Here is a 13,026-nt window from a genome sequence, read left to right on the forward strand (position 1 = left end):
TTTTTTTTTTAATTTTGAGACAGAGTCTCACCAAGTTGTCAAGTCTAGCCTTGAACCTGCAGTGCTCCTGCCTCAGCCTCCCAAGTCTCTGGGATTACAGGCATGCACAACTGTGCCTGGCTTTTCCAAACATATTTTTAAGAGTGATATTTCCAACGTGCTCTTTCTTTCACACAGAATTCATTTCATTAAATGTATTCTAACCATTGTGCAATGGAAGACTTCATTTTCAAAAATTCTTACGAATAATAAATGCTCTTTTCTTCCATTTCAAAGCTCCCATTCCCCAGAATATTTTATTACACACAATTTTCCAACTTATCTTGTTCAGGCTTTGAATATCTCATGTTTTTGGTGCACTACTATTTTCTAATATCAGCAGGTCATTTTTATTGAATTTTTACAGATTTTTTGTTGTTTTTAGAGCAACTTTTGGTTCATAGTAAAATTAAGAGGAAAATACAGAGATTCCCCCTATGTCTCATGCCCCACACATGCATACCCTTCTTCATTATCAACATCTTCCCATCACAGCAGTACATTTGTGACACTTGAACCTGTATAACGCATAATCATTCAAGAGTTATAGTTTAAATTTGGTTCTTTCTTGGTACTCTGTTATCTGGCTTTATACAATGTATAATGACATATGCCACATTAAAATATCACACAGTATTTTCACTGCCTTAAAAATTCTCTGGGCTCCATCTATTCATCCTTCTCCCACACAATCCCTAGAAAGTACTGAACTTTTTAATTTATTCTTAGTTTTGTTTTTTGTAAGATGCACATAATTTTCTCTTTGTATTTAGTCGGTCCAATCAGTAGTAGATCAAAACTAAAATCAAAATATTCTTTACTGGATAAGTATAGACTTTTTTCTTGTTTACTCCCTAAACAATGTAGCAAAATAAATATTTCCATGAAATTTACCTTATATTATATATTATAAACAATCTAGATATATTTCCAAGTATATAGGAGGGTATTAATAAGCTGTGTGGAAAGAGTAGGTCATTTTCTACAGCAGTACAGAACATTCAGAGGTTTTGAAGTTCATGGGCATCCTGGAACCAATCCCTCATGGATACTGAGAGAAAATTATAGTTGGAAATATACAGTATGGAGCCTTTTCAAGTTTGCTTCTTTCACTTAGTAATAGTTTAGATTGCTCCACATTTTTAGTGATAGATTACTCATTCATTTTAGCACTGAATAATATTCCACTGACTGGATGCTCCACAGTTTGTCATTCACCTACTGAACGATTATTTGTTGCTTCCAAGTTTGGGCAGTTTTGATGCAAGGCAAATCAAATAAATAATTCTCTATCAAATTATGTAGTAATCATCGCATCTTTAAGCATAAGGCAAAATTTGTGATCATTAGAATTACAAAGACAGATTGAACTAGAGACCAGGACAAACATACACATATTACTGCCATGAAACAATTGAAAAATAATTTATGCTTTGGTATTGCTATATTTTAAATGCATAATGTTAGTTCCAATGTACAATAAGTTCAGACTCACTTTAACAAAATGACATGTATTGGAAGATTGTTGGTAGTTCAATTCACTAAGAGAATTGAAAGAAGTGGAAAATGTTTCATAACAAGGGCAACTCTAAAGGCTACAGAAGCAAGAACTCTAAGCATAGTTTATAGGCAATGTCCATGTGGTGAAGACATATCTTACATGGACAAATTTCAATTATAGAAAACTCTTCTCTTTGATTCTAGAACCAAGTTTGAAAGAATGAGTGACATGGTTTGGGTCACATGTAGTCTGTTTTGACCTGGAGCTAGGGGACTACAAGATTCCTGATTTATGTCTTGCTAGGTGTGACTGTTGGAGACAAGGTTAATTTCTCGAATCAAAATCAGGCTGTTTTCAGGTAAAGAACATAAATGCCAGTCAGACAAGAAATAATGTCTTCTTTTTGGCTTTAATGAACATTATATGCTATTCCTATGTCATAGATAGCACAGTCTTAAGCATATTTTTTGTGTGTGTGATAGAAGTAACTGATTTAAGCAGCCTGTTACTCTATCTTCCCATGAGTCACAGTACACAGGTTGGCATTTCATTAACAGGGAGCAAAAATCTTCAGTTGGTTAGGGCTTGTTTGTTACTGCTATTTTTAGTGGAAGCTAAAGAAATGGTTTAGACATTACTTATTATTTCACAGTTTGCTTGAACAGTTTTTAATTATAATTAAGTAGTGTTGACCAGATTTCACACAAATTAACTGAAAGAAATGTGACAAATACAATCAGAGATTTGGGGACTTCTTGGCTGGCTCACACTGCATTTTAGTCTGCTCAGACTGCCATGACAGTGTTACAGACTAGGTCTCTTTAACAGCAGAGATTTATTTTCTCACAGTTCTAGAGATGTGTGGAAGTCCAAGATCAAGGTGCCAATAAGGTGAATGTCTGGTGAGGGCTCTCCCTTTTGATTGAAGACAGATGCTTCTCACTGTACTCCTTTGGAGGGAGAAGGGAGCTTCCTAGTGTCTCTTCTTCTAAAGAAATTAGATCAAGGCTCTACCCTTAGGACCTCATTTAACCTTATTGTTTCTCTGGAGAGCTCATATCCAAATACAGCCACAGTGGGAGATTAGGACCTTGACATGTAAAGTTTAGACAGATGCAAACATGAAGTCCAGAACATATTGGAACAGGTAAGGGAATAATAAATATTATTTTGCTTTACACTGAGTTTGCCAAAAATCCATTGTATCTCACATGTCTTAGTTGTTGATACACAGACTTATATAGGAAGAATAAAGAGAAAATTGGAATAATAATTTCTATAATTGCACTATATGTCAAATAAAGACAAATTTGGATTTAAGCAAGAAGAGATGGTATTCAAAAGGATTATTGTAGGAAATGTGAAATAATGTGCTAGTGGAAGGAGGACTGTTGTAATGGTGAATTCTCTGACCAAGAGGTCTGCAAATATCTCAAAGTTTAGAGAGAAAGGGATTTTCTTTTACAGGGAGGAGTAAATGAGGCTAGAAAGAATTGGGTGTGGGGAAAGTAAGATGACCATACAGTAAAGTAGATACTAGAGAATGTTTTACCAGACATCAGCCTATTTTATTAGGGAACTAAAGAAGAGGTTGTATGAGGTGTTGGTGTAATGGGGGATCGGGGTAAGCAGGGGTTGGGGGTCAGCCTAAAGGGATCAAGGAAAGAGAAAATTTAACCCATTAAGTCTACTGAGTCACCAAGTTTTTTAAAAGTTTGGCTAATCAAAAATTGATTTGATTTTATCAATCATTAGTGATAAAACAATTCACCTAATCACTCATAAAATACAGAATAGAAATGTATTTGGCTTCCTTATAGATAAACCACAGACCACTCTGAGTCTTATATAAGTCATGGTAGGAAGGCTGAATTCTTCGCAGTCAGTGATTTCTCTGAACAAAGAAGGGTAGGAGGACTCCTAATTATCACTGTTTTCAAGGAATACAAGGCACAGGTAAAATTTACTAGTTAGCTCTAAGAGGAAATTTTGCCTGAATCCAAGTTTGATATTTTACAGGAAATGTAATTAATAAACATGCTATTTTTAAAATTATTTTTTTTATTTTATATATGACAACAGAATGGATTACAATTCTTATTACATACATAGAACACAAGATATTTTTTATATCTCTGGTTGTATACAAAGTATATTCACACGAATTTATGTCTTCATACATGTACTATGGATAATAATGTCCATCACATTCCATCATCATTTCTAACCCCATGATCCCTCCCTTCCCCTCCCACCCCTCTGCCCTATCTAGAGTTCGTCTATTTGTCCCATGCTCCCTCTCCCTACCCCAATGTGAATCAGTCTCCTTAAATCAGAGAAAACATTTGGCATTTGTTTTTTTGGGATTGGCTAACTTCATTTAACATTATCTTTTCTAACTCCATCGGTTTACCTGAAAATGCCAGGATTAATTATATATTCTTTGCTTTGTGTCCAGGTATTCTTTTAGAGATACCAAAATTATGTGTTTTTGAGTCAGATAATAAATTACTCAGTGATTATAAAATTATAAAATATAGGCCCCATCCCCAGTCCCAACCCCCCCAAAATAGCCTAGGTTCCTTTGAATTAAGCTTTATAAAACTAAGGGATACTTCCAAAAATAATTATCATGCAAAATCAATGATAAGGGAAAGAAAAGATATAGAAGAACTTTCTATGTATTTTGGAAATTGTCCCTTTTCAGATATTTGGATTGCAAATATTTTCTCTCACTGTGGTGGTGACCTTCTTGTTTTGCTGATTTTTCTTTTGTGCTACATAAATTTTATAGCTTGCAGTACTCGCATTTAGATATTTGTGTTTCTGTTGCCTGTGCCTTTGTTATCATACTAAAGAAAGCTTCCCCAAAACCAAGGTCAAGACATTTACTTCTATGTGTTTTTCTAGATTTTGTGGTTTCAGACCTTATATTAAATTATTTAAATTCATATTTAGTTACTTTTTGTATAGGGCAACATCCCCTGACCCCTGCCAAAATGGCCATAGGACTTGACTAGACATTTCTCAAAAGAATACATGCAAATGGACAACAGGTATGTGAAAGTGCTCAACATGTCTAATTATCATGAGAATACAAACCAAAACCACAATAAGACATCACCTTACAACTATTAGGATGGATGTTACCAAAAGAGACAAAAGAAACGTTTTGGTAAGGTTTTGGAGAAAATGGACCAATTACACACTGAAATATCAGGCCATGTAAGCACAATGGAAAACAGAATGGAGGTTCCCCCAAATTAGAAAATATAATTACCATATGATCTAACACCTCACTTCTAGGTATATATCTAAAAGAACTGAAATCAGGATGTTGAAAAAATATCTACATGCCCTCGTTCATTGCAGTGTTATTCACAATAACCTCATTATAGGATCAACAAATGCATCCACAGAAAGATGAGTGGGTAAAATAATGTGATATATACATACAATATATTGAATGAATGTATAAATGAATAAATAAAATCTTCCCACTTAATTCTTACCTGAGTTTTCCTGTAATTTTGTTATATAACTGTATACCCAACTTAATTGTTTTACATTTTTTTTTATTTCTGAACATATAGACTTACATATGGATATTTTTTACTAAAGAAATTGAAGGAGAGGAGATGGAGAATTAAAGATTTTTTTTAAATTATGACTATATTGTTTTTATTATGTGTACTCTAAGTAATTCAAACTAAATAATAAGAAAAATCACAAAAATGTTTAAGTTATACCACCTGAACCTAAGCATTATTAACATTGTGTAAACATCTTCATAGACATCTCTTTTGATTTGTTTCTGAAGATATAAATATTATAGATTAGATAGAGACCATTTCACATTATCTCTCTTTAAATATGTTTACATATATTTATATATACATATCCACATAGATATGTATGTATATATGAAATAAATGCATGCATACATAATAAAATTACATATATGCAATATATGTAATGAAGATAGATGTAGAAAATGCTTAATAAATAAATATCAATAATAGATTGAAGATAGGATTTTACAAAATGTGCTTTTATAAAAAAGTATTAAGTTGGACCTGTGGTACACACCTGTAATCCCAGCAGCTGGGGAGGCTGAGTCAGTAGGATCACAAATTCAAGGCCAACCTCAACAATAGCAAGGCACTTAGCAACTCAGTGAGACCCTGTGTCTAAATAAAATACAAAATAGGGCTGGGGATGTGGCTCTTTGGTTGAGTGCCTCCGAGTTCAATCCCAGGTACAAAAAAAAAAAAAGTATTAAATTCAGGTTTCCATAAGAAAAAACTTTAGGAAGAATTTGAATTAGGATACATTCTTTTTATCATAAGATATATTTCATCTCAAAAGTTCCAAGAAAATAATGTTCAGGAAGAAGGCATTATTGCATGTTTAAAATGTTATCATTTATTTTAGACTTCATTGACTTATAATTCTCTGAAATCTTAAAGGAATTAGCACAGCAATTTTTCATTCTACAACTAATTTTTTCTTAATGTGATTCTGCAGTATTGCACTGAAACACAGTTGAAAATACAGACTTAACAGAAGTGTTTCTTCATTGTAGCACAGCATACAGTTAATCCATACATACATGAGGAATTTCCTCCAACGATATCAAATAATGCCAAAAGGATCTGCAGAAGATATATATTGTTAATCTAAAGGAATGGGACAGCTAGCCCACATTCTACAATTTTTTTTTTAAATCGTGTACTCACATTTGTTTGATTTTGATTTGTGATTCAGTTGTACCAGTAATATGCTTTACTAATAGTTTTACAAATTAATTAAATATTTTTAATTAGATTCAAGGAAGAAACCTGTTAATGCAAATACTAGAACCAAATTTCTAGCTACAATCATAATATCAATAATTATAATTTGTAAAACCCTTTCTATCTGGAAAAAAATGTGTAAAGATTTGTGTAAAATCACTAAATGCACACAAAACTTCATATAAGGAATGATGTTTTCATTTTGTATTTAAGGAAACTGAGACTTTAAGAGCTTACAATTATTTGTCTAAGATGATGTCATTGATGTGTAAAAGGTGAAAACTGAATCCAAGCTTTGTGCTCTTCAATGCTATGTTACTACTGTTTGCATCTTGATTCTTCTCAAGAATCTCATCAGAAACAATTCTGTAAGATGAAGAAACCATGAGTGTGGGATGATGAGAGAAAAGGAGAATGAACAACCTTCAACTGAACTCATCTATAAAATTTGAAAACAAATGGACAGAGCATTTCACTACCATTGGCAGCGTCCCCTGGCATACAATTGCATAGCCATTTCCTCCAAAGTTTAATATCCTGATTGTTCTTGTAATAAGGACAAACCAAGCACATGCTAAACTCTTAAGGCAATTTATTTTTAACAGAGCAGAAAGTAGGTCAATTTGATATCTTAAGCAAAAGTTATTTCCAGATGTGTTAGAGTATTTTAGAATATATTATCTACCCAAGAAAATATTTCACAGTTGGACTCCACAAGAAACATTGAATGTATAGGCAATGTAAACATATTTGTCACATACAGTTAAACACTGAACATTGAAATGTTCATAAATAATTAGTGTTCATTCCAGTATTAGTCTACAAGAAATTGCCATATGTAGAAAAATAGAAAACAAATATTTATATGGTAGTAAATTGTATTTTCAATTAAAATCAAGTTATACAATTGGAAGAATTGCAATTTTCAGAAAATTACCCATTAGTTAATATTATATCTGCTTTTTCTATTATTATTCTGATATGACATGGTGTATTTCTTAGCTGATTGTGTTCACCTAAATAGCTTCCGATATTTGCATGAAATATTTTTATCTTAACCTTGTAAACTTACCATGCAAAATATGTCAACATTTTCTCATTGCTATAATGCCCTCAGGAACTTTTTTTAAAAAATCAGGTATTCTAATCCTATACCTTAGCATGTAGCTCTTCCAGGTATTTCAGACATAGGTGGGAAGTGTAATTTATGACATTGACTCAAAGACCCCCTTGGCTCCTTTAAAGCATAGACAGCTTTATTTGTACAACATATCAGCCTTTCCCATGAGCCACATAAAAGCTTAAATGGTATCATAAATTAAAAAATCTAGACTTAAATAGAACATGGTTGACGACCTTTTTCTACCTTATTTGACTTCCAGCATCACTGGGAGTTAAATGCTGAAAAAAAAATGTCTTTTATTTTGTTGTTATTCTTTCCTTCAAAGGTTCATGTTCAGTAAACATTAGCAAAAACCAGGCTGCCATCATTTTTTATTTCCTAAATGTCATTTCAAGTTGAGGGTGATTTTTTTCCCCCTAGTAAACCCAACGTAATGTCATGTTTTTACTTTGTTTGATTTATAGGATTTTGGATCGCTATGTTCAGGATCAAATTCCTGGTGCCAAGGTGGTGGTAGAATCCATTGGTGCTCGCCGGCACGGGGATGCCTTTTCTTTAGAAGATTACAGCAAATGTGACCTGACTGTCTATGCAATTGATCCCCAAACCAACAGAGCCATTGACAGAAATGAACTTTTTAAGTAAGTATATTTTATTATCATTTTTCATCATCATTCTGGTTATGATAGCATTCCTGGGTAATTGTAATTTAATTATAAGTACTTAAAGTTTAAAACACACCAAAATGTTGTTGCAAGTGAAGTGCAAGTAATAAATCACAGAGAAAATCTAGGTTCCTCACCACTAAGTTTTCAAGTCCTAGTATGAGCTACAGTGACTTCAGAATATATGGGTAACAAAGGATCTGTTATATGCAAGAAATAACTCTTTGAGGTCACTTTAGGACTGGGTACATAAACTCAATGGTAGAGTGCTTGCCTAGAGTGTTTGAGGCAATGGGGTTGATACTCAGAATACAGAAAAGAAGAAAAAAAGAAGAAGAAAGAAAAAGAAAAGAGAGAGAGACAGACAGACAGACAGACAGCGCACATTCCCTTCATGTTAGGGCCTCACTCTTGCTCTAAGACCGTGCCTGTTTGAGAGGAAAATACAGATTCCTAAAGCAGCAGTTTCCCTGCAACAATTTCAGTAGACTTGACTGTTAAGAAGAAATCTAGCTTTCTAAGAAGTCTGTTGAGTCAACAATTCAAAAATCATGTCTATAGTACATATTTTTTCCCCCTTGATTTGGGGGTGGAGAACAGAGGAAAAAAATCACACCCATTTAAGACTGTACCTATGTGTATTTCATCCCGGTGTAACCTTAGAGTGAACTTGAAAATTTGAGTTAAATATCCTTAAAAAATGGAGGTCAGAATCTAATAAAATGCTGCTGCGTATTTTCCATTAGATGTTATTCTAGCAGTTGAATCTTAAAAAAAAAAAAAAAAACTATCTTTTTCTGCTTTACTCTAGTGACACCTAGTGTCTAACAGATTCTTGGACTATAATTCAGTGTAAACATTTTTAATTTAAAATATATGTTGAATATGAGATCATATGCATATATTCAAAATATTTATTTGTGTATTTACGCAAACTTACACAAAATTTATTCCCAAAGTCATGGTTTCAGAATTTAAATTTGTCTATACATACCAACCAGCTTAGAAACATACTCATGTTCAAATTTACATGTATCATGTATGTCTACATACATTTGTTTATTTAGAAAGTACCTACTTATTCATTTTTACTAAAATCCATAAACTCTCAATTTAGTTTAGTTTTAAGTCTGTTCATCAACAACAATTCTTTGCTTCTATTTTAGCAAGAACATAATGATTTATAATTTTAACAAGCCATTGTTATTAAGTTTGTTATTTAACAATTTATTTTAAGAGATTTTAATGCAAGTCAGTACACTTATCACTGTGTGGAAATATAGATGACTGAAGTGGTAACTCCCTCAGGCTATATAATCACTCTCCAAATGAAGTAACATTTAGACCTACAAACCCAATTTTGTGCATTTTATTATTTTAAAAATTTATGTAGGGCTAAATTACAGAAAGTCTTTCTGTTGTAAATATTAGAATTTTTCTTCTTTTAAAAAATATTCATCCTTTTTCTGTATTTTCTATGTAAACTTCTTTTATCTTAAAATTTGATAATAGATTGAGTTTAGAATGATTTTCCTAAGTGTAAAAATGTCTATTTTTTTGGGACATATGCCTGGTTTTAAAAAGAAAAATAATAGTAATTATAATTTGAATTATACTGTCAAACATATTAGGGATACAATATTTGGAAAAAACAGTAGAGAATACTGATGAATTTTAAAAACATAGTTTATGCTGAGAAGAGGGTAGAGTTGCCATGAATTATTAAAATTTAGCCTTACCAGTTTTTATCTTGAACCACTATCTGAGAAATACTGGTCTCATTTAACATTTTAATTGTTCCTTGAAATACTTTACAATAAAATTTTACACACACACATGTATTCCAAGGCTCATAATGTACACGTTTCATCATTAATAATAATTAATAATAAAAGTTATTGAAAATTTAGTTTTTAACACTGGAAAAGTATACCAGAATATTAAATTGTTATCCAATCTCCAGGGCAGTGGATATAGGGTTATTCCACTTTCTCCTGAATTCTATTGTCTATTCTTCAGAGTAGTATCCAAGTTCCTTTCTGGTATTTCCAATATCTAGGTTATCTGTGTCTGGTTCTCTTTTCTTTCTTACTTGACTAGTGTGCTTCTTTTCTTTTATAGTCTATTTGTGTTTTATTTGGTTGACTACCAGATATGTAAAACAGTAAGAACTAATGGGGAGTTTATGTCAGTACATGCACACATCCCCTTTTCTGTTGAGTAAATCTCTTCAGGAGTTATGTTTTGGAACAGTCATTACTTTCAGTGTGTTACAAAGTTCACATTTTCTCCTGGTGGAATGTGATTGCCACAATCTTAGAATAGGGAATAGTGCTGGGGTGTCCTCATACTCCTTCCTCAACCCTTCCCTGCTAATGATCCCTGCAGTCCTCTGCCATGGAGAGGATCCTCCCCTTCCTCTTTTCTCTCTAGCAGTATTATGCTGCTCTTCCATGTGGCTTGGTTCTAATCTTAATCCAAGGATGGGTGTGGGATGGGGGTTCCTTTGATGATCATCTATAAAAACCAGATAGGTTTCAGAAAAGACATCCTCATTGCCTTATGTTGCAGTATGAAAATTTAAGTTAAGAAAATATATACTTTCAAAACCAAAATTGAATTAGCTGGGCCATTGTTTCTTATATTGGAAGACTAATCTGGCAAATTCTTATGTAGCTGTGTTCAGATGTTGGGGTGGTGTTTTTCAGATTTTGCCCTCTCCATCTTATGACAGCCACACCTTGCATTGGATACGTTTTTTTGCCAAGTGTGAATCCTTTGTATTTCCCCAACCAGCATGAAACCTCTACTTTGTACTGTTTCAGAGGATACTAGGCCCAGGGGACTACTGTTCCTCTTTTAGGTATAGTCAATCTTGGTTTATGCAAAAATAAAATGTACACCTTCACCTGAACTCTAGGGAAGGGGATAATTTACTCATGTGAGATAATTTCTGGGAAATGGCCTAGTGTTTCTGCTTTAACTGATTCTTTCTTTCCTGTTCTTGTACCTTGAATGAAATTTTTCTCTTGTCTCTTATCTTGTTCCTAATCTCTCTTGTGTGCATCCATGGAAAAGAGTTTCAGAGGGAGTAAAAATGCCTCTTTATTTGTGGGTTTCTGTTGCTTTAATCTTACAATGAGTATACACATACTAGTTTATCAAAATATTAGCTTATTTTTTCTCATTTGCTTTTATGGCTTTATAAAATACATCTCATTTGCCTGATAAAATTCCAAAGAGCAATAAAACAAAATTCACCATGTTGTAAGAAAAAAAATGTTTTGACTCAAAAATATTTAACTAGTCAAACTGCTCTAAATGTACAAAAAGTAGATCAGTAGTCTAGATAAGGGTTCAAAGGGGAACACCTGTATGAATAAGAAATCTTCTTACATAGTTTGAACAAGAGTCCAATAAATTGAGATCTGTCAAATCAATTCCATTTGAAAGGGGCAGATTATCCCTGCAAGTAATGATCATCATCTGGTTCTGATCTTTCCCAGTTTAAAAAATATATTTCTTGTGATTCAATTCTTAATCTATACTTCATTGAGAATATATTTCTTTATCTGATAAAAAATCAAACAAAATGATTAAAACTTTACTAAATTGTTCTACATGTAAAAATCATCTAGGAAAATTGTTGTAAAAGGCTTATTTTTCATCTATAAATACCAGATATGTTTTTAAAAGGCATCTTAATTATATTATATTGCAGTATGAAAATTTCAGTTAAGAAAGTATGTAGCTTTAAAACCAAAATTGAATTATCTGGGCCATTAGGTTTCTTAAATTGGAAGACTAATAAACTAGCTATCAGAATTCATCTGATACCAAGCATCTTGTTTTCATATATGAAAGTTCTGAACGAGGTTTTAAATAAATTTAAAATTTGCATGGCATGCTGAAAATTAGAACAAATAGTTTCAAAAAGGCATAAATACACTGTAAAAGTGCAAAAGCATGACATTTGGCTATTTTAAAATTTAAATTTAAAGAGAAAATTATGTGTGTTCTGGGGAATTGTGGATGTTTTCCTATAATGTTCGGTATGTTGCTTAAATCAAGTTAAACATACCTATCTTCTTAAACATATCATTTCCTTATAGTGAAAATATTCAGAATCCTTTCTTCAAGCTTTTTGAAATATAAAGTCCATAATATTTATGGTCATCCTACTATGCAAGAGATAATTAGAATATTTTACTTGTGCCTGATGCCAGGGGGCACTCCTATAATCCCAGCCTCTTGGGAGGCTGAGGCAGGAGGATCAAGAGTTCACAGCCAGTCTGAGCAAAAGCAAGATGCTAAGCAACTCAGTGAGACTCTGTCTCTAAATATAACACAAAATAGTGATAGGGGTATGGCTCAGTGGTCAACCTTTCCTCATTTTCTCACCTTTCTGCTCTCCCTAGCCTTTGGTAACTACCATTTTATATTTTGATGATAAAATTTAGAGCCATTTAAAGCTTTTTTTTCCACAAGTCTTTATGTTTTCCATGGTTTTCAACTTAAGGATGGTATTTTTGTATTAGTAAACACAATTTTAAAATATTTTTACTCTTTTATGCTTTATAATCAAAATGTTATAACAACATTTTTAATTAAAAATGATTTTTTAGTATACCTAGATCTTAGCAGGGAGTACAGTTACTTTGCATCACAGAGCCATGTGTAATTTTCCTTTTCTTGAAATATTTCATTTTCTCCAATTTTTAATATTAAAACATTGGACTTTAAATAAAAAATCCTAAAGAATTAAGAATAACTTAAACATCTTGTGGTTCTGTAGTATTAAGAATATAAGTGTACTGATTTTAACATTTATAAAAGACTATAAAGAAGTTACACAGGAATTTTGAAAAAAATATACTGCCTACTAATCATAGTATAAAATAT

The 13,026-nt window shown here is 32.4% G+C and overlaps 1 protein-coding gene across 12 annotated transcripts in view; it reads left to right on the forward strand.

Annotated features, from left to right (window-relative positions):
- The window catches only part of Pcdh15 (protocadherin related 15), a 1,628,869-nt gene that overhangs the window by 1,587,362 nt on the left and 28,481 nt on the right, over positions 1 to 13,026 (forward strand). For all 12 annotated transcript variants that reach the window (XM_048807407.1, XM_048807408.1, XM_048807415.1 and 9 more), the window contains one exon: positions 7,924 to 8,100. In XM_048807407.1, the coding sequence (XP_048663364.1) occupies positions 7,924 to 8,100 (177 nt within the window). The remainder of the gene's footprint in view (positions 1 to 7,923; positions 8,101 to 13,026) is intronic.

The sequence above is a fragment of the Marmota marmota genome, unplaced genomic scaffold, assembly GCF_001458135.2.
Source record: "Marmota marmota marmota unplaced genomic scaffold, marMar, whole genome shotgun sequence".
Lineage (NCBI taxonomy): Eukaryota > Metazoa > Chordata > Mammalia > Rodentia > Sciuridae > Marmota > Marmota marmota.